Below are 23,887 nucleotides of genomic sequence, written 5' to 3'. Positions count from 1 at the left end.
AATCTTTAGATAGGCACACAGCTGATACTTCCTGTTGTGCAGGGCTAGTTCGCCCATGCACGGCCACACTTTGTGGGTCCTTTGAGTGTACAGTGATTGCAGCAAATCATTACTGCTGCTGCTTAATGGTTGGTGACGGAGTGCCCAATGGTTTAGTCCACCCCATAGTGGAAGTGCGCTGCAAAGTTTTAGAACATGCTTAACCAAAAAAAATGCCCTTTAAAGAGACTGTACCCCTAGACAGCTACCTGGATCTCCTAATAGGTTCAGCTCAGTTTCTCATGTTTAAAGCTTTGAAGCTTTCTGAGTCTTATTGTAAACATTTTAAACTGAGAATTACGTGTGTAATATTACCCAAACTTTTAAGCAACTACAATGTCTCAAGGTAGTATTGTGAAAGAGACATTCTATATAAGCAAGGGGTTTATACAAAAAGTATCTATGTCAATTACATTTCATGTGTTCCTTTACTCTATGCAATTGTTTTACTGTGGCCCTTATCTTTTAACAGCTTAAGACAACCAAAAGGACTAATGGCTGACGGCACAAGTAGATTTACCTGTAAAGGCAAACAACTCCATCACTTCGTAAATACCAGCACGTTTACTGAGTACACTGTTGTAGAGGAAATTGCTGTGGCAAAAATTGATGATGATGCTCCTTTGGGTAATACCTGCCTGATTGGTTGTGGTTTCTCTACTGGATATGGGTCTGCATTAAATACAGCCAAGGTAATTCATATGCAGGACTGCTTTATTGTTTGCATTGTGGCATTATATATATATTTAATTAGCAAGGTGCTGAGATAGGAAAACTCAAGAATGTTTTGTCACAATATAATTTTTAGTTCATCACCTACTACATTTACAATATACATAAAAGGGACATAAAACCCAAACATTTTCTTTTATGAATTAGATAGAACATACAATTTTAAACAACTTTCCTATTTACTTCTATTATCAAATGTTCTTTGTTTTCTTGTTATTCTTTGTTGAAAAGCAGGAAGGTGTGCACGTGTCTGCAGCACTACAGGGAGTGCAGAATTATTAGGCAAATTAGTATTTTGACCACATCATCCTCTTTATGCATGTTGTCTTACTCCAAGCTGTATAGGCTCAAATGCCTACTACCAATTAAGCATATTAGGTGATGTGCATCTCTGTAATGAGAAGGGGTGTGGTCTAATGACATCAACACCCTATATCAGGTGTGCATAATTATTAGGCAACTTCCTTTCCTTTGGCAAAATGGGTCAAAAGAAGGACTTGACATGCTCAGAAAAGTCAAAAATAGTGAGATATCTTGCAAAGCTTCTGAAGCGTGATCATCGAACAATCAAGCGTTTCATTCAAAATAGTCAACAGGGTCGCAAGAAGCGTGTGGAAAAACCAAGGCGCAAAATAACTGCCCATGAACTGAGAAAAGTCAAGCGTGCAGCTGCCAAGATGCCACTTGCCACCAGTTTGGCCATATTTCAGAGCTGCAACATCACTGGAGTGCCCAAAAGCACAAGGTGTGCAATACTCAGAGACATGGCCAAGGTAAGAAAGGCTGAAAGAAGACCACCACTGAACAAGACACACAAGCTGAAACGACTGGGCCAAGAAATATCTCAAGACTGATTTTTCTAAGGTTTTATGGACTGATGAAATGAGAGTGAGTCTTGATGGGCCAGATGGATGGGCCCGTGGCTGGATTGGTAAAGGGCAGAGAGCTCCAGTCCGACTCAGACGCCAGCAAGGTGGAGGTGGAGTACTGGTTTGGGCTGGTATCATCAAAGATGAGCTTGTGGGGCCTTTTCGGGTTGAGGATGGAGTCAAGCTCAACTCCCAGTCCTACTGCCAGTTTCTGGAAGACACCTTCTTCAAGCAGTGGTACAGGAAGAAGTCTGCATCCTTCAAGAAAAACATGATTTTCATGCAGGACAATGCTCCATCACACGCGTCCAAGTACTCCACAGCGTGGCTGGCAAGAAAGGGTATAAAAGAAGAAAATCTAATGACATGGCCTCCTTGTTCACCTGATCTGAACCCCATTGAGAACCTGTGGTCCATCATCAAATGTGAGATTTACAAGGAGGGAAAACAGTACACCTCTCTGAACAGTGTCTGGGAGGCTGTGGTTGCTGCTGCACGCAATGTTGATGGTGAACAGATCAAAACACTGACAGAATCCATGGATGGCAGGCTTTTGAGTGTCCTTGCAAAGAAAGATGTCTCTATTGGTCACTGATTTATTTTTTGTTTTGTTTTTGAATGTCAGAAATGTATATTTGTGAATGTTGAGATGTTATATTGGTTTCACTGGTAAAAATAAATAATTGAAATGGGTATATATTTGTTTTTTGTTAAGTTGCCTAATAATTATGCACAGTAATAGTCACCTGCACACACAGATATCCCCCTAAAATAGCTATAACTAAAAACAAACTAAAAACTACTTCCAAAACTATTCAGCTTTGATATTAATGAGTTTTTTGGGTTCATTGAGAACATGGTTGTTGTTCAATAATAAAATTAATCCTCAAAAATACAACTTGCCTAATAATTCTGCACTCCCTGTATATGGCAGCAGTTTTGCAACAATGTTATACATTAGCAATACTATTTCCTGTCATGTAGTGCCTCAGGAATGTGCACGGTACCTACCTAGGTATCTCTTCAACAAAGAATAACAAGAGAACAAAGTTAATTTTATAATAGTGAATTGGAAACTTTTTTTAAATTCTATTGTCTGTCAGAATAATGAAAGAATACATTTGGGTTTTATGTCCCTTTAAACTCAAAATTAAATCCTCCAAATACTTATTATGCTTAACAATGCTTTCCTGCAATTCTTGAAATGTACTTCTGCAAATTGTTCTACTTACACACTCTTCCAAGACGTCAGAATGCAAACTGCATACTTAAAGAGACATATCATAAATATCAGCAATTAAAGGGACATAAAACTCAAAAAAATTATTTCATGAATTATGCAGAACATACAATTTTAAACAACCTTCCAGTTTACTTTTATTATCAAATTTGCTTCATTCTTTTGGTATAATTTGTTGAAGGAGCAGCAATGCACTACTAGTTTCTAACTGAACACATGGGTGAGCCAATGACAATAAGGACTATATATGCAGCCACCAATCAGCAGCTAGATCCTAGGTTATTTGCTGCTCCTGAGCTTACCTAGATAAACCTTTCTGCAAAGGATAACAAGAGAAGGAAGCTAATTAAATAATAGAAGTAAATTGGGAAGTTGTTTAAAATTGTATGCTCTGTCTAAATCACAAATGTCTAATTATGACTTTACTGTCCCTTTAAGCATTGCATTCCAAAATAAATGAGTTATAAACATGTATTGCTGCCCTTTTGCAAATAAAGAACAATTTGGGAATACACCTCTTGAAATGCCTAGTGGAATCATGTTTCCTCATCTAACTCAGTGTTTCTCATTCCCAAGCCTCAGGCACATTAACAGGCCAGATTTTTCGTATTATCTTGAGTACTTACCATACTTACCTTACGGCTAGATTACGAGTTTTGCGTTATGAGCGGCTCAGTGCTAACTTGCAAGTTATTTCCACCGCTCACCTCCCTATAGCGCTGCTATTACAGGTTTTCAAAAAACTGGCATTAGCAGGCAATATAGCAGCGTTGAGCTCCATACTGTACTCTGGTTTTACGTGCTCGTGCACGATTTCCCCATAAACATCAATGGGGAGAGCCGGCTAAAAAAAGCCTAAAACCTGCAATAAAGGAGTAAAATAAAGCTCTCTAATTCATCCCCATTGATTCCTATGGGAAAAGAAAAGTTATGTAAACACCCCTAATATGCCGCCCCCGACTTCGCTGACACCTACATTATACTTATTAACCCCTAATCTGCTGCCCTCGACATCGCTGACATCTACATTACATTTATTAACCCCTAATCTGCCACCCCCAATGTCGCCGCCACCTACCTACACTTATTAACACCTAATCTTCTGCCCCAACGTTGCCACCACTATACAAAGTTATTAACCCCTAAACCTAAACCTAAGTCTAACCCTAACCCTAACACCCACTAACTTAAACATAATTAAAATAAATCTAAATAAAAATTACAAATAATACCTAAATAATTCCTATTTAAAACTAAATAAATACTTACCTGTAAAATAAACCCTAAGCTAGCTACAATATAACTAATAGTTACATTGTAGCTAGCTTAGGTTTTATTTTTATTTCACAGCTATTTGTATTTATTTTAACTAGGTAGACTAGTTAGTAAATCGTTATTAACTATTTACTAACTACCTAGCTAAAATAAATACAAATTTACCTGGAAAAAAAAACCTAACCTCTCTTACACTAACACCTAACCTTACACTACAAATAAATAAATTAAATTAATTAAATACAATTAACTAAATTACAAAAACAAACAAACACTAAATTACACAAAATAAAAAGAAATTATCAAATATTTAAACTAATTACACCTAATCTAATATCCCTATCAAAATACAAAAAGCCGCCCAAAAATAAAAAAACGTAGCCTAAACTAAACTGCCAATAGCCCTTAAAAGGGCCTTTTGCGGGGCATTGCCAATAGGATTGAGCTTGCATTCTATTGGCCGATTGGAACAGCCAATAGAATGCGAGCTCAATCCTATTGGCTGATTGGATCAGCCAATAGGATTGAAGCTCAATCCTATTGGCTGATTGCATCAGCCAATAGGATTTTTTTACCTTTAATTCTGATTGGCTGATAGAATTCTATCAGCCAATCGGAATTCAAGGAACAACATTTTGGATGACGTCATTTAAAGGAACCTTCAGGGTATGGTTGGGACCATATGAAGAGGATGCTTCGTGCCGGATGTCTTGAAGATGGAGCCGCTCCGCGTCGGAAGGATGAAGACTTCTTCCGGCTTTCGTTGAAGATGGATGTCCGGTCTTCAAAAACTGTAAGTGGATCTTTGGGGGTTAGTGTTAGTTTTTTTTTAAGGGTTTATTGGGTGGGTTTTATTTTTAGCTTAGGGTTTGGGCTGAAAAAGAGCTAAATGCCCTTTAAGGGCAATACCCATCCAAATGCCCTTTTCAGGACAATGGAGATCTTAGGTTTTTTAGATAGGATTTTATTTGGGGGGTTTGGTTGTATGGGTGGTTGGTTTTACTGTTGGGGTGGTTGTTTGTATTTTTTTTTACAGGTAAAAGAGCTGATTTCTTTGGGGCAATGCCCCGCAAAAGGCCCTTTTAAGGGCTATTGGCAGTTTAGTTTAGGCTAGGATTTTTTATTTTTTTTGGGTGGGGCTTTTTTAGTTTGATAGGGCTAACAGATTAGGTGTAATTAGTTTAAATATTTGATAATTTCTTTTTATTTTGTGTAATTTAGTGTTTGCTTGTTTTTGTAATTTAGTTAATTGTATTTAATTAATGTAATGTTTATTTAATTGTAGTGTAAGGTTAGGTGTTAGTGTAAGACAGGTTAGGTTTTATTTTACAGGTAAATTTGTATTTATTTTAGCTAGGTAGTAAATAGTTAATAACTATTTACTAACTAGTCTACCTAGTTAAAATAAATACAAACTTAGCTGTGAAATAAAAATTAAATCTAAGCTAGCTACAATGTAACTATTAGTTATATTGTAGCTAGCTTAGGGTTTATTTTATAGGTAAGTATTTAGTTTTAAATAGGAATTATTTAGTTAATGATAGTAATTTGTATTTAGATTTATTTTAATTATATTAAAGTTAGTGGGTGTTAGGGTTACACTTAGGGTTAGGTTTAGGGGTTTATAACTTTAGTAAAGTGGCGGAAGCAGATTAGGGGTTAATAACAGTAATGTAGGTTGTGGCAATGTTAGGGACAGCAGATTAGGGGTTAATAATAGTTAACTAGTGTTTGCAATGCGGGGGTGCGGTGGTTTAGGGGTTAATATGTTTATTGTTTTGGCGGCGATGTTGGGAGTGGCAGATTAGGGGTTAATAATTTTATTTTAGTGTGGAAGGGCCTCGGTTTAGGGGGTGATAGGTAGTTTATGGGTGTTAGTGTACTTTTTAGCACTTTAGTTATAAGTCTTATGTTACAGTTTTGTAACATAAAAGCCATAACTACTGACTTTCAGTTTACAGTACGGATCTTGACGGTATAGGCTGTACCGCTCACTTTTTGGCCGGACAGGCAAACTCGTAATACCGGCGCTGTGGAAGTCCCATTGAAAAAGGACTTTTTGAAAGCTGCGGTAGTTACGTTGCGTTACGGCCAAAAAAGTGTGCAGTACAGGTATACCTGCAAAACTGGTAATACCAGCGGTAGTGAAAAAGCAGCGTTATGAAGCTTTTTCATTCATAACGCAAAACTCGTAATCTAGCCGTTAGTTACTGATCAGCTGATTAGTTTCCCTATGTCAAAATGTATTATATGCCTTGCGCATAAAATAAATAAATGAAAAAACAAACAAAGCTGAGTTATGGGTAAATCAACCTTCACAAATGGTTTTTATTGAAATGTGTTTTTATTCTTGCAGGTACAAGAAGGCTCTACTTGTGCAGTGTTCGGTTTAGGGGGGGTGGGCCTTGCTGTTGTCATGGGTTGCAAAGCAGCTGGTGCTTCCCGTATCTTTGGAATAGACATCAATGAGGACAAGTTTGAAAAAGCAAAGGAATTAGGAGTAACTGATTGCATCAACCCCAAAGATTCTGACAAACCTATTCAGCAAGTGCTTCTGGAACAGACTGGTGGGGGAGTGGACTACGTCTTTGAGTGCGTTGGAAACATTGAGATTATGGTATGTAGCACGGATTATATAATTGTCTTGTGTGGTTAATGGGAAATTAAACAATGAGTAAATGCTAGATATAATGATTTGTTCAAAATAAAGATTAGCCTGAAAATAATATAAACATATTTTAAAAATGGTATTATTTGTTTAAATCAGTAATAGCCAACTTCCTAACACATGGAGGTTGCAGATCAATATTTTAGCAGTCTTAAAGGAACGTGAAACCCAAATTTTTTTCTTTCATGATTCAGACAGAACATACAATTTTAAAAAAACTATCCAATTTACTTCTAATATCAAATTTGCTTCATTCTCTTGAAATTATTTGTGGGAGTGACAAGGCACTACTGGGAGCTAGGTGAACACATTGGGTGAGCCAATGAGAAGAGGCGTATATGGGCAGCCACCAATCAGTAGCTAGTTTCCAATAGTTCATACCCCATAAAGGGCTACATTACAAGTGGGACGCTATTTAGTGCTCCTGCTCAAGTGTAAACTTTGCTAGAAGTAATCTTTTGTGCACATCGGGTTGCACTTGTATTACAAGTTGTAAGTAAAAAGTTTGCATGCCAAATGCGAGATAATTTGCAGACTTTGTGATATCCCATTCTCATTAATGTATTCCCCCCATAGAAGTCAATGGAGAACACAGAAGAAACCCACGCTAACCCGACAGGAGTTATTCATATTTCACATTCCAATGTTCTTCACTTATATAACAATGTTATTTTTACTGTAAATAAATAAATATTTATATATATATATATATATATATATATATATACACACAAAACCTATACCTGTATATCTATTCCTATATATATATATATATATATATATATATATATATATATATATATATATATATATATATATATATATATATATATATATCGGTATAGATTTCTTTTTTACTGTAAGATTATCAAATATATATAGAAATATATAATTAATAATACAAATTTAAAAAAAATTCTATGTGAAGAATATAGGAATGTAAATAATGCATAACGCAATTCGTGTTTTGTACTTTAGGTCTAACATGGATTCGTGCTAGCGCACATGAAGAATTGTTAATCATTCTCAATGCACGTTTTTGAAATAGAACAAATAAAATTAAACAATAATAATAATTTTTAAAAATAATTATACATACTGTAATATATATATAGTTTTAGATAGGATAAGCACTCACTGGACTTCAGCCGTCTGTGTTATAAACAATTTTATTAGTGACGTTTCGGGACAAAAAAACAGTCCCTTCCTCTGACAAACAACAATACAAAATGACAAACTTATAAAGGTGAATAAAACCCTCCCCTGTGTTCAAAACCAATCAGTGCAATCTGCGTGTTAGGACTGGAGAAACAAGTCTCCTGATAGGCTAGAGACCAAAGGTCAAACAAGATGATAGGATGAAAAAAGTGTCAAAATGAGTGCCTATTAATATGAGCAACTAAATGTGAAAAAAGTGTATGCAAATGTGTTTAAAACAACGTCCTAGGTCAGCAAATGATAGATAACCTTGTGGAGACATCCATGGGTGTAAATCATAATATAATGTGAGGCTCATGTGGCATAAATTTGCACAACAAGAATAACCAATGGCGTTAATCAACACAAAAATCTCAGCCAGATCGGCCAATCAAACCATCCGTCTATCGAGTGGTCAGATTAGTCACAGCTCATCCAGCGCCACCTCCAAAACTGTCCGTGACTCGCAGTGTCACATTGCCAAAAAGATTTCTACCAATCAGATCTCATTTGCCATGCTAGTGAAAAGATGTCTATATGGGACCCATGTATATCCCAACTGTGTTCAGTCTGATCGCAACACAAAAGAGGACCGATCACAGATACACTGATTTTATATAGACGGCAGCCTAGATCCATCATGCCCAAAATAGTAACAGCACAACACCGCCATGATCACACATCAGGTCCACTTTGGGCATGATGGATCTAGGCTGCCGTCTATAATTATTATCTATCATTTGCTGACCTAGGACGTTGTTTTAAACACATTTGCATACACTTTTTTCACATTTAGTTGCTCATATTAATAGGCACTCATTTTGACACTTTTTTCATCCTATCATCTTGTTTGACCTTTCGTCTCTAGCCTATCAGGAGACTTGTTTCTCCAGTCCTAACACGCAGATTGCACTGATTGGTTTTGAACACAGGGGAGGGTTTTATTCACCTTTATAAGTTTGTCATGTTGTATTGTTGTTTGTCAGAGGAAGGGACTGTTTTTTTGTCCTGAAACGTCACTAATAAAATTGTTTATAACACAGACGGCTGAAGTCCAGTGAGTGCTTATCCTATCTAAAACTACTGAAATATCTTTACAGCACCCTGGTGGTTGGCGACAGATGGTGAGAGTGCACACACCAACAACAAAATATTATATATATATATATATATATATATATATATATTCTATGGATTATTTAGAATTTTTTACAGTATGTATAATTTGTAATAATAATTATATATACAGGGAGTGCAGAATTATTAGGCAAAATGAGTATTTTGACCACATCATCCTCTTTATGCATGTTGTCTTACTCCAAGCTGTATAGGCTCGAAAGCCTACTACCAATTAAGCATATTAGGTGATGTGCATCTCTGTAATGAGAAGGGGTGTGGTCTAATGACATCAACACCCTATATAAGGTGTGCATAATTATTAGGCAACTTCCTTTCCTTTGGCAAAATGGGTCAAAAGAAGGACTTGACAGGCTCAGAAAAGTCAAAAATAGTGAGATATCTTGCAGAGGGATGCAGCACTCTTAAAATTGCAAAGCTTCTGAAGCGTGATCATCGAACAATCAAGCGTTTCATTCAAAATAGTCAACAGGGTCGCAAGAAGCGTGTGGAAAAACCAAGGCGCAAAATAACTGCCCATGAACTGAGAAAAGTCAAGCGTGCAGCTGCCAAGATGCCACTTGCCACCAGTTTGGCCATATTTCAGAGCTGCAACATCACTGGAGTGCCCAAAAGCACAAGGTGTGCAATACTCAGAGACATGGCCAAGGTAAGAAAGGCTGAAAGACGACCACCACTGAACAAGACACACAAGCTGAAACGTCAAGACTGGGCCAAGAAATATCTCAAGACTGATGTTTCTAAGGTTTTATGGACTGATGAAATGAGAGTGAGTCTTGATGGGCCAGATGGATGGGCCCGTGGCTGGATTGGTAAAGGGCAGAGAGCTCCAGTCCGACTCAGATGCCAGCAAGGTGGAGATGGAGTACTGGTTTGGGCTGGTATCATCAAAGATGAGCTTGTGGGGCCTTTTCGGGTTGAGGATGGAGTCAAGCTCAACTCCCAGTCCTACTGCCAGTTTCTGGAAGACACCTTCTTCAAGCAGTGGTACAGGAAGAAGTCTGCATCCTTCAAGAAAAACATGATTTTCATGCAGGACAATGCTCCATCACACGCGTCCAAGTACTCCACAGCGTGGCTGGCAAGAAAGGGTATAAAAGAAGAAAATCTAATGACATGGCCTCCTTGTTCACCTGATCTGAACCCCATTGAGAACCTGTGCTCCAACATCAAATGTGAGATTTACAAGGAGGGAAAACAGTACACCTCTCTGAACAGTGTCTGGGAGGCTGTGGTTGCTGCTGCACGCAATGTTGATGGTGAACAGATCAAAACACTGACAGAATCCATGGATGGCAGGCTTTTGAGTGTCCTTACAAAGAAAGGTGGCTATATTGGTAACTGATTTGTTTTTGTTTTGTTTTTGAATGTCAGAAATGTATATTTGTGAATGTTGAGATGTTATATTGGTTTCACTGGTAAAAATATATAATTGAAATGGGTATATATTTGTTTTTTGTTAAGTTGCCTAATAATTATGCACAGTAATAGTCACCTGCACACACAGATATCCCCCTAAAATAGCTATAACTAAAAACAAACTAAAAACTACTTCCAAAACTATTCAGCTTTGATATTAATGAGTTTTTTGGGTTCATTGAGAACATGGTTGTTGTTCAATAATAAAATTAATCCTCAAAAATACAACTTGCCTAATAATTCTGCACTCCCTGTATATATATTTCTTATATTTTATATATAATATTAAAAAAAATGCACTTTGAGATTAGCAATTCATGTTCGCTAACCCAATACCACGTTAGACCTAAACCGCAAAACACAAACGGCTAGATTACAAGTTTTGCGGTATGAGTGAAAAAGCAGCGCTATGGCTCTTTGTCACTACCGCTGGTATTACGAGTCTTGCAGGTATAGGTGTACCGCACACATTTTTTGGCCTTAACGCAACGTAACTACCGCAGCTTTCAAAAAGTCCTTTTTCAATAGGACTTCCATAGCACCAGTATTACGAGTTTGCCTGGGAAGCAAAAAAGTGAGCGGTACACCCTATAACTACAAGATCCATACCGTGAACTGAAAGTCAGTAGTTATGAGTTTTGCGCTACAAAGCTGTAGCATAAAACTCATGACTAAAGTGCTAAAACGTACACTAACACCCATAAACTATCTATTTACCCCTAAACCGAGGCCCTCCCGCATTGCAAACACTAAAATAAAATTATTAACCCCTAATCTGCCTCTCCTGACATCACTGCCACTATAATAAACACATTAACCCCTAAACCGCTGTACTCCCGCATTGCAAACACTAGTTAAATATTATTAACCCCTAATCTGCTGTCCCTAACATCGCCGCAACCTACATTACTGTTATTAATCCCTAATCTGCTGCCCACAAAATCTCTGCCACTATACTAAATTTATTATCCCGTAAACCTAACCTTAAGTATAACCCTAACACCCCTAACTTTAATGTAATTAAAATAAATCTAAATAAAACCTACTATTAATAACTAAATAATTCCTATTTAAAACTAAATACTTACCTATAAAATAAATCCTAAGATAGCTACAATATAACTAATAGTTATATTGTATCTATCTTAGGTTTTATTTTTGTTTCATAGACAAGTTTGTATTTATTTTAACTAGGTAGAATAGTTAGTAAATAGTTATTAACTATTTACTAGCTACCAAGCTAAAATAAATACAAATTTACCTGTAAAATAAAACCTAACCTGTCTTACACTAACACCTAACCTTACACTACTTACTCTGGGTTTATATTAGGGTGTTAGGTGTAAACATAAATTTTCTTTCCCCATAGGAATCAATGGGGCTGTGTTACAGAACTTTAAGCTCCTTTATTGCAGGTGTTAGGCTTTTTTTCAGCCGGCTCTCCCCATTGATGTCTATGGGGAAATCGTCCACGAGCACGTAAAACCAGCTCAAAGCAGCGCTGGTATTGGAGTGCGGTATGGAGCTCAATTTTGCTCTAAGCTCACTTCTTGCCTGCAAACACCAGGTTTTTGTAAACCTGTAATAGCAGTGCTATAGGGAGGTGAGCGGTGCAAATAACTTGCAAGTTAGTACCGAGCCGCTCATAACACAAAACTCGTTATCTGGCCGAGAGTGTGTTATGTACATTTTACAGTCCTATATTCTTCACATAGAAAAAAACCCGTAATTTTATTATTAAATATATATTTCTATATATATCTGATAATGCTAATGTAAAATAGACATATATACCTATATATATAAGAATTGATATATATGTATGTATATATATATATATATATATATATATATATAGTTATATATATTTACAATAAAAATAACATTCCTGTCAGTTAAGAACACTGGAATGTGAAATATGTACAGTATATATACAGTAAAACACAAATACACACACACACACACACATATATATATATATATATATATATATATATATATATATATATATATATATATATATATATACACACATACATATATATATATATATATATATATATATATACACACATACATATTTAGACATGGATATGTTTGTACATTATAGCCTCAAACAGCTTGTCATATACAATAAACCATATACCTTTGAACCCTTAAAACTTTATTTTTAATATTTATGTAAATAACTTTTATCAGATAGTGTTTACATGAGTGTAAATGTATTTATGTTGTGTTAAACAGTCCAAAAGTGAGCACAGCACAGAGGTCTGGGTGCACAGGAGACCAGGGGCACTGCCACAGCCCCCCAATAATCTGCAAATGGTACACACAAAGAGGAACTCCAGCACTCCAGTAGTAGAAAAAGGCAATTTATTAAGCAACGTTTCGGGGTCACAGCCCCTTCCTCATGCTATATCTTTATTAAACAACACACCACCATTTAAATACCCTCCTCCAGGCGCCAAAATACACCTGCATTGGGGAAATGTCTCCCTCTAGTGGTCATTTATGGTTATTATACCAAATGTATACACTATTTCCTTAGTGGTATATATTGCTACTTTTAAAAACAATACACTATGATTACTACTGTAAAGGAATATACAACAATATCACAAATACATAAATGTATGAAAAATTTTTTATCTAAAAAAGAATTTTTTTATAAAACAAGTATATAAAAAATATATATGAAGATGCAGATTTGTATATTTTTTATATGTTTTACTTTAACCCAATTGATATAAGTTCACTTTCTCAAAGCACATTTTCCAAAATCATATAGCTAATTGGATAGTCATAGGGGGGATACATAGAAAAGCAGACTTATTTTATATTAAAATCTTGTTATGCAATATTATAACCTTGGATAAACTACTAAAAGAAATATGTTCCTTAGAGGAAGTACATAATGCTTTAGAAAAAACAAGACAAGTCATAATCTCTGTTGAGACCCCTAGGTTGTAGTGTAGCTAGTTGGTGTATCCACCACATTTCCCTTTGTTGGAGGAGACGTTCCCTATCCATTCCATTTCTATTAGGGCCTACATGGTCTATTATCTGCCACCTCATCTGGCTGACACTATGTCCTTTCTCTAAGAAATGACTTGAGACTGGGGCATCTTTGTTCTTACACCTAATGTTCGACCTGTGCTGACTCATACGGTCACGGGCCTTACGAGTAGTCTCGCCGATATAAACCAAGGAACATGGGCATTTTATGAGGTAAATTACATGAGTTGTCTCACAGGTATAAAAGCCTTTGATGTTGTATTTCCTACCACTTTGGGGGTGGTGGAAATTCTCTCCTTTAATGATCGAATGGCAACTCATGCAATTGTAACAGGGGAAAGTACCTACTCTCTTTTTCCCAGTGATTGTCTGTTGTATTTTACCCGCGGTCCCCAAATCTGTTTTAACAAGCTGGTCCCTTAGGCTCTTGACCCTTTTGTAGGCCATGAGTGGTGGTTTTTTAAAATATGTGACTCCCTTATTGCATTCCTCCAAAATATGCCAATTTTGGCGTATTAGTTTGGCAATTTTGTTACTGAGTGGATTATATTGGCTCACAAAAACCATTCTATCCATATTCTTGTCTGTGTTCCTACTCTTAGTTCTATCCAATTCAGTAAGAGTATTATCCAATAGTTTGTCAGGGTATCCCCTATTAGTGAATTTTTCCTTCATTTCTTTAAACCTATGGGATTTCCTGTCATTTGAGCTTACAATCCTATCTACTCTGAGTAGTTGACTTCTAGGGAGTGACTCTATCAAATTTCGGGGGTGAAAACTATTGTACAGAAGGAGGTTATTTTTGTCTGTTTCTTTACAGTGTAAATCAAACTCTAGAAGTCTACCCGCTTTGATGACTTTCGTGTCTAAAAAGGCTACATGTTCCTCACTGTAGTTTACAGTAAACTCTAAACCTCTTACTTCTATATTAAGCTCTTTAACGAACTGTAAGAGGGACTCCACGCTGCCCCACCATACGCCAAACACATCATCAATGTAGCGGAGCCATACTGCCCCATACTCTCTAAACAATGCATTTTGATATACACAATTTTCTTCAATTTCCTTCATGAAGAGATTGGCGTATGATGGGGCAACGTTGGAGCCCATAGCAGTGCCTCTTGTCTGGACATACCATTGGTCCTGAAACAAAAAGTAGTTCCAGTAAAGGATCAATCTCAAAAGATCTTCAATAAAATTAACCTGACCATGACCATATCCCCTGTCCACCATCAATGTCTTTCTTATAACAGCTATCCCTGTTTCGTGTTTTATAGAGGTGTAAAGACTTTTCACATCCATGGTGAACAGGAGATATTTGTCACTGGGAAATTCCAGGGCCCTTGTTTTTTCCAGAAAGTGGTTGGTGTCTTTTAAATAACTTGCCATCTTAATAACTTCTGGCTGAAGTATTCTATCAAGGAACCTGGAAATATTAGTGTATACCGAGTCCACACTCGAGACAATAGGTCTCCCTGGTGGTCCCTGACTGTCCTTGTGGACTTTGGGTACAGTATAGAAGATAGGGTTGCGTGGATTATTAACACTTAGAAAATCCATAAGTTTGTTATCTATGATATTTCTATCTACTGCTCTCTGCAAAATGCCTGTGATTTCCTTCTGTATAATATTTAATGGATTCTGTTTCAGTGTCTCATATGTATCCCTATCTCCTAATTGTGATAGTGCCTCCTTGATATAATATGCTCTGTCCATAATGACAGTGGCACCACCTTTATCAGCCCCCTTGAATATGATGTCACTGTTCTTCTTAAGGTTCTCTAATGAATTTTTGTCTGTTTTTGAAAAGTTAGATAATTCAATTCTATTACCTTTGTGCCAGATTTTTGAATGGTCTTTTTTCTTATATTGATCTTTAAATTGTGCCACCCCATTTTGTATCAATTTGATAAAGGTATTAACCCCATGTTCACTTATATTAGGGTTAAACTTACTCTTTTTCCTAAGGTTAAGATTTTTAAGGGACCATTCATTGGCTGTATCTGCAACATATACCTCTTTACCACAATTCTGCTGTTGAAACCAAATTTTTAATTTAATGTTTCGAAAAAATCTATGCAAATCTTTATCTACTTCAAAAAAATTGGTATTACGATAAGGGCAAAAGGATAATCCCTTATTGAGCATTTTACTTTCTTCCTCAGTTATTACATAGGAGGAGGCAGTAGTAATCATAGTGTATTGTTTTTAAAAGTAGCAATATATACCACTAAGGAAATAGTGTATACATTTGGTATAATAACCATAAATGACCACTAGAGGGAGACATTTCCCCAATGCAGGTGTATTTTGGCGCCTGGAGGAGGGTATTTAAATGGTGGTGTGTTGTTTAATAAAGATATAGCATGAGGAAGGGGCTGTGACCCCGAAACGTTGCTTAATAAATTGCCTTTTTCTACTACTGGAGTGCTGGAGTTCCTCTTTGTATGTTGTGTTAAAGGGACATTCCAGCTAAAATTGGAATCCACATGGATGCATTTCAGTTTTGAATAAAATCAGTTTTGAATAGAATCTATTATATCTATTATATACTTATATACTTACAATATACTTGCAAAAATGCTTGTAATAAAAGCTATAGCTGTTTCAAAAGTGTATTTAAATATGCACCGTGCACCAGCATTTTAAAAACACAGCACTTGCTCAGAGAGCCTAAGGTGCTTGTACCATCTGGTAATGACTCAATTTGTTAATTGCTGACATAATATGAGCACCACTGGTGCTCTGAGCAGCTGTAGTATTTAAAATGCTTGTGTACTAAGAATATCTAGCTATGCTTCACATGCACGTGCAGAGAAAAATGTTACTATTAAAACAGTGACAACTTTTACTAGAAGCATGTTTAACAATACAGGTATATTGTAAATATGTTTCTATTCAAAGATGTAATTCATCTATGTGCATTTAAATTTTGTCTGGAAGCCCCCTTATCATCATCAGTTTTCTGCAATAACTTCATGCATACAGTTACTTATATTACTATATAGGTGGCTTACTTAGTTGAACAGCTGTTTATTTCCAGCTCTGAGGACTAGAGAGTGAGATAGATCACAGCATATTTGTGAATTTAGTAGAAATGGATTATTAGGCTTAGGAATGATTAAATAATTGTTTGTTTTTTACAGCTAGCAGCCCTACAATCAAGTCATTTTGCATATGGAACTACAGTTATAGTTGGAGTATCTGCTGTATCCTCTACCATCACCTTTGATCCAATGATTATGTTAACTGGACGTACACTAAAAGGCTCCGTCTTTGGAGGTATAAAGAGTACGATTGGGTTGATTGACACCTCCCTGCCGGTGGCCGATTGACCGCGAGTCTGGAGGGGGCGGCGTGGCACCAGCAGCTCTTGAGAGCTGCTAGTGCAATGCTGAATACGGAGAGTGTATTGCTCTCCGCATTCAGCGAGGTCTTGCTGAATGCTATAACTTTGTCTTGTTAGCATGCATTTGTTGATTATGCAAAGCTACTGTATTTACTGGTCCTTTAAGTGCTTTATTTAAGAAACTTAAAGGGACATGAAATCCAAATTTTTTCTTTCATGATATAGAAGTAGCATGCAATTTTAAACAACTTTCTAATTTACTTCTATTATCTAACTTGCTTTGTTCTCTTGATATACTTTGTTGAAAAGCATATCTAGATAGGCTCAGTAGCTGCTGATTGGTTGCTGCACATAGATGCCTCATGTGATTGGCTCACCCATATGCATTGCAATTTAATTAAGCAAATTAGATAATAGAAGTAAATTGGAATGTTGTTTATAATTGTATTCTCTACTTCAATCATGAAAGAAATTTTTTGGGTTTAGTGTCCCTTTAAAGAACTTGAAAGCCCACAGTTTTCTTTCATGATTCAGATAGAGTATACTATTTAAATAAAAAAGTTTCAAATTTACTTCTGTTATCAAATGTACTTAGTTCTCATTGAGTTTTTTAGAAGAGAATACCTATGTAGGTAGCGTGCACATGTCTGTGGAACTTTATAGCATAGTTTTGCAAGAATGGGTACTATATAGACATGAGTATGTAAGTTGACACCTAAGACCTCATATCTTTGAGCCCTTATAAATTTAAATGCAATATTTTTAAAAATAGTTTTTATCAGACAGTGTTATTTTGAGTGTAACTGTACTGTTAAATGTGTTTTTGGTGTGTTTTGAGCAACTTTTTTGTCTCGCATAACATTTAACCAGAGCTCTAAAGTTGCAGTAACCCGATTGCGCTTACTTTCAACTAGTAATAAGCATGCTATTTCATTTACGTGTAAATAGTCGAGGAGCAGAATAGGATAGATAGTATAGAAGCTGACAGCCAGGAAGTTGCGTAGGAAGTTCATATTGAGAGCAGGCTGAGAGATATGCAGTGGCGTCACTAGGATTGGTGTCACCAGGTGCGGTAAGTTATGGTGTCACCCGCCCACCCCCCAGAAAGCAGATACACAAAAACACAAAAATACAGGCACTCACACATACAAACATTTAGACACACACACTCAGACACACTTAAAAACACTCAGATGCACACACAAACACTCGGAAACACACTCAGACACACACACAAAAACACACACACAAAAACACTCAGGCACACACACAGAAACACTCAGTCACACACACAGAAACACTGGTGTGCAACATATGTGGCTCCTTCACTTTAGAGACAGTGTCAGATAATCATGTGGTCAGGTGCCAGGCATCCCCCTCACGATTTACCAGTTCCCGTTTAGAGAGACAGCACAGAAGTGAGTGACTCCACTGCTCCACACATCACTGAGCAGTGAGCACAGATAGGCAGGCAGGTTTAGGCTAGCAGCGCAACTTTGCAAGCCCCACGGCACGCCCACAGCATTCATAGTGAAATTGGGCAGGGGAGGACCAAAGTACAAACAAGCAAAAGCAGCCAGAAAAACTATTTGTGAAAATTGCAGCGCTGGCTCAAGGGGCAAAAAATTAAGTGTGTCTACAACTTCCCCAGTCCCACTAATGTTCACAAATGCTGGCCCCTCTAATAAAAAAAATCTATGCATTTCTACATTGTATTTCTTTGAATTTCAATAAAATTAAAAAAATAATAATAATAATAAATATATATATATATATATATATATTTTTTTTTTTTCTGCTGGTGTCACCCCCTAGAGGGTATCACCCGGGTGACACCCCCCTAGTGACGCCACTCGAGATATGAACAGGATTTTTTGATCATATATAAGAATAAGTAAATGTTATTTGCACTATTCTTTAAGTTTAATTTTGACAGGTTGAATTTTTCCTTTGTTACATCCCTGTATATTATATTATATATTACATTGGGCCTAATATCACAGGCGTTTGCCAGCGTTTTCCAGGTACCTCTGTGCCCTGATCAAATGTTGCCAGTGATGCCCAGGTTTCTCTATACACTGGCTAATATGTGCCAGCTATACCCAGGTTCCTCGGTACACTGGCTAATATGTGCCAGCTATACCCAGGTTCCTCTGTACACTGGCTAATATGTGCCAGCTATACCCAGGTTCATCTGTATACTGGCTAATATGTGCCAGCTATACCCAGGTTCCTCTGTACACTGGCTAATATGTGCCAGCTATGCCCAGGTTCCTCTGTACACTGGCTAATATGTGCCAGCTATACCCAGGTTCCTCTGTACACTGGCTAATATGTGCCAGCTATACCCAGGTTCCTCTGTACACTGGCTAATATGTGCCAGCTATACCCAGGTTCCTTGTACACTGGCTAATATGTGCCAGCTATACCCAGGCTTCTCTGTACACAGGGTAATGTGTGCCAACTATACCCAGGTTCCTCTGTACACAGGGGTAATGTGTGCCAACTATACCCAGGTTCCTCTGTACATGGGGTTAATGTGTGCCAACTATACCCAGGTTCCTCTGTACACTGGCTAATATGTGCCAGCTATACCCATGTTTCTCTGTACATGGGGTAATGTGTGCCAACTATACCAAGGTTTCTCTGTACACTGGTGTAATGTGTGCCAGCTATACCCAGGTTCATCTGTACACTGAACTAATATATCCCAACTATGTTCAGGTGCTTATGTATACTGTACCCCGATAACCTGAGCTAATATATAATTATGTATATTAAAAAAACATTTATACTTAATTTTGGCATACTTTTATGTATTGTTATATGTAAATTATATGCTACATTTGTGTAAGCAAAGTGTAATCAACTTTGTTCCTTGCCTTTATGTTGGAGATTTTTTTAAACTCTTCTTAAACAACAAGATTTTATTTTAAATTGTTTTAATTGTTGGCTGGTGTAAAAAGTACCCCTCTGTGACATAAATATATTTGTCCCTTTACATGTATCAGTGTTAATGAGTTAAACAGAGATTTTTATTGTATATATGAGTTAAAAGTTAAATTTCAAGTAGATTTTCATGAGGGTCAAGTAGATTGCCCCTAGTGAGCCAATCAAAATAGACAAATGTGTGCAGGCACCAATCAGCAGCTAGTTCTCACTAGTGTAGGATATGTACATATTATTTTTTCAACAATGGATACCAAGAGAACAATGTTCATTTGAAAATAGAAGTGAATTTAAAAGTGTCTTAAAATGACATGCTCTATCAGATTTATGCAAATGTATTATTGGCTTTCCTACCCCTTTCAGTTTAAGTTAGTTCACCAGCCACTATAGTTATATGTTTTTCCTTTTTAGGTATAGGCTGATATAGGTATAGGCTGATAAAAGAGATGTGTAGCTATGAGATTTAATACCTGTCCTTCAATAATACAAAAACAGAAATTTATTTGTGCAAAGTTATTCTGTCAAATAAGGAATAATACCTAAAGCAAAACCATACCATTTGGAAAATAGCGCAGATTAAATATTTTCTTGTAATTTTTATAATTCTCCAAACTGTTTAACAGACGTAAAAAAACAAAGCATTCTGGGTAAAAGATCCCACATCTGTTCAATTGCAATTAATATGAATTACATTTATTTATTTAATTAATTTAAATCAATATTTTATTTTAGGATATAAGAGTAAAGATGCCGTCCCTCAGTTAGTGTCTGACTACATGGCTAAAAAGTTTGACCTGGACAAGCTGGTAACACACAATCTGCCTTTTGAGAAAATCAATGAGGGATTTGAGCTTTTGCGTACTGGGAAAAGGTGAGCATTTAACAGTTTACGTATCAATATTGATCTCTTATGTCCCTTTATTAACGATTTATGTAAGGTTTCATTTAAGATATTCTCTGTTTCCATTTATGTCAGAAATCAAAACTAACCTTCCAACTATAAAAAAGACTTGCATATTATAAATATATCCTATATAATAAAAGGCCAGGTATGTTTGTCAGATGCAGTCAGGAAGCTGCCTGGTGGGGGCGTGGCTGGGCGTGCCGTGATGGGGGCGTGGCCAGGGGTGCCGTGATGGAGGCGTGACCGGGCATGCCGTGATGGGGACGTGACCAGACGTGGTGAGGGGGCGTGACCGACGGGTGTGATAAGGGGCGTGGACTCGCAGAAGCGAGCGTGAAGGGCATGGCCGACGGGAGAGACCAAAAGAGGTGGGAGAGACCAAAAGAGAGGAGGGAAAGAGAGAAAGCGAGCAAAAGAGGGGGGAAGAGAGAGAGCAAAAGAGAGGGGAGAGAGAGCAAACGTGAGGAGGGAGAGAGAGCAAAAGAGGGGGGGAGAGAACAAAAGAGAGGGAGAGAGAGAGAGAGAGCAAAAGGAGAGGGAGAGAGAGAGCAAAAGAGGGGGGAGAGAGCAAAAGAGGGGGAGAGAGAGCAAAAGAGGGGGGGAGAGAGAGCAAAAGAGAGCGGAGAGAGAGCAAAAGAGAGTGGAGAGAGAGCAAAAGAGTGGAGAGAGAGCAAAAGAGGGGGAGAGAGAGCGCAACAGAGGGGGAGAGAGAGAGCACAAAAGAGGGGGAGAGGTAGAGAACACAAAAGAGGGGGAGAGAGAGAGCACAAAAGAGGGGGAGAGAGTGCTCAAAAGAGAGGAGGGAGAGAGACAGCGCAAAAGAGAGGGAGAGAGAGCTCAAAAGAGTGGGGGAATAGAGAGAGCTTAAACGAGAGGGGGGGAGAGAGAGAGCGCAAAAGAGTGGGGAGAGAGAGCGCAAAAGGAAGGGGGAGAAAGAGCACAAAAGAGAGGGGGAGAGAGAGCGCAAAAGAGAGGGGGAGAGAAAGCACAAAAGAGAGGGGGGAGAGAGCGCAAAAGAGAGGGGGGAGAGAGAGCAAAAGTGAGGGGGGAGAGAGCACAAAAGAGAGGGGGGGAGAGAGCGCAAAAGAGAGAGGGAGAGAGAGCAAAAGGGAGGGGGGGAGAGCGCAAAAGAGAGGGTGAGAGATATCAAAAGAGAGGGGGGAGAGAGAGCAAAAGAGAGTGGGGAGAGAGATAGAGCACAAAAGAGGGGGGAGAGAGAGCAAAAGAGGGGGGGGGAGCAAAAGAGGGCAAGAGAGAGAGAGCAAAAGAGGCGGGAGAGAGCAGAAGATGGGGGGAGAGAGAGAGCGCGAGCAAAAGAGGGGAGAGAGAGCAAAAGAGGAGAGAGAGCACAAGAGGGGAGAGAGAGAGCAAAAGAGAGGGGAGAGAGAGCACAAAATAGGGGGAGAGAGAGAGCTCAAAAGAGAGTGGGGAGAGAGAGGGAGCAAGGGTTGGAACCCCAGTACTTAAAAAATTGGCCTGTGTACACGGGTTTTAGGACTAGTATACTATAATTTGCCAAGGTAAACTAACGTTGACACTATAAATAATGCTGTTGTGGTAACCAGAGTGATAATAATAATAATAATAATAATAATAATGTAATGGCACAGACGGTACCTTTGCACTTAGCTGTGCTGCTGGTTTTGAGAAAAAAAAGTTTAACTTAGGTGATAACTTGAGATTTCCAGAGGAGACTTTCAAAAGTCTTATTAAAGAAAGGTAAAAAATGAGGTGTGTATGAGTGCCAGTGGCGTATTTAGGTTTTGTTTTGCCCTAGGCACTTACAGTTCTGCTGCCCCCTCTAACGAATCTGCTGCCCCCTAACACCGCTTCCTCCAAGGTTTTAGCTGTTTTTTGGCCAAGGAGTAACGTGAATTTTTTTTTTTGCATAGTAGTTCCAAAGTAAATGTTTGCAAGGACTTGCAAAACATTTGCATACACACAGACATAGGTACACACACAGAGAGTTATACACATACACAAATGCACAAACACATATGCACATATACACACACACAGGGGTATATTATTATTTGTAGAGCGCCAACAGGTTCCGCAGCTCTGTGAACATAGGTGGTATATATAAAAAAATGATTACAGGGATCAAATAGGGAGAGAGGGTCCTGCCGAGAGTTGCACTGTTGTAGTCGGCTCTTATGAAGGTGAACTACAAACAGCTGGGCTCATAGGCTTACATGCTATGGGGTTTTAGGGGATAACAGTGGAGATAGGAAGGTTAGTGTAGGTTGTAAGCGTCCCTGAATAGTAGAGTCTTCAGGGAGCACTTGAAGCTTTTAAAACTAGGGGAGATTCTTGTGGAGCGAGGCAGAGAGTTCCATAATATGGGAGCCAGTCTGGAGAAATCTTGAAGACGGGAATGTGAGGCGGTAACAAGAGAGGATGAGAGTAGCAGATCATGAGCAGAGCAGAGGGGACGGGAGGGAGAGTATCTGGAGACATGGTCTTAGATGTATATTTATCAATGTGCGAGCGGAGATGATACGAAGTAGCGTATCATGTTCGCTGCACATCAATAAATGCAGACAGCTGTTAGCATTTATCATTGCACCAGCAATGTCAATCAAGTGTCAAGTGTCAATCAACCCAATCGTATCCGATCGGGTTGATTTCTGTCCGCCACCTCAGAGCAGGTGGACAAGTTATGGAGTACTTCAAATCAGACAATAGAATTTCAGTAGCTCTAATCCTATTGGCTGATTTGAACAGCCAATTGGATTTTTGCAGCTCTAATTCCTATTGGCTGATTTAAATTTTTCAGCCAATAGGAATGCAATGGTACCCCCAGTATAAAAGGGGTACCTTGCATTTGAATCCTCAGTATGCGGCGGATGATCGATGGACCTCCGTTTTGGACCTTCGCCTGGACCTCCGCCTTCGCGCATCGACCTCTCTGCCTCCGCAGGGATGAAGAAGATGCTGGTCCCGCGATGGATAAAGATCATTCAAGTGGGACTTCAGTAACTGTGAGTACCTAAAGAGGGGTTAGTGTTTTTTAAAATGAGGTATTAGAATAGGAATAATTTTTATTATTTTGGATAATTCGTTTGATATTTTGTGTAATTTTGTTTTTCTT

General features: G+C 38.0%; 1 protein-coding gene across 4 annotated transcripts in view; it reads left to right on the top strand.

Moving 5' to 3' along the window:
- LOC128649917 (alcohol dehydrogenase 1-like) overlaps positions 1-23,887 on the top strand; it is a 174,682-nt gene that overhangs the window by 104,527 nt on the left and 46,268 nt on the right. For all 4 annotated transcript variants that reach the window (XM_053703471.1, XM_053703474.1, XM_053703472.1 and 1 more), the window contains exons 5-8: positions 512-731; positions 6,512-6,772; positions 16,738-16,873; positions 20,622-20,760. In XM_053703471.1, coding sequence (XP_053559446.1) covers positions 512-731; positions 6,512-6,772; positions 16,738-16,873; positions 20,622-20,760 — 756 coding nt within the window. The remainder of the gene's footprint in view (positions 1-511; positions 732-6,511; positions 6,773-16,737; positions 16,874-20,621; positions 20,761-23,887) is intronic.

This window comes from Bombina bombina, chromosome 2 (assembly GCF_027579735.1).
Source record: "Bombina bombina isolate aBomBom1 chromosome 2, aBomBom1.pri, whole genome shotgun sequence".
Taxonomy (NCBI): domain Eukaryota; kingdom Metazoa; phylum Chordata; class Amphibia; order Anura; family Bombinatoridae; genus Bombina; species Bombina bombina.
Note: the sequence above shows the minus strand (reverse complement) of the source record. Positions and strands in the feature narration are given on the sequence as shown.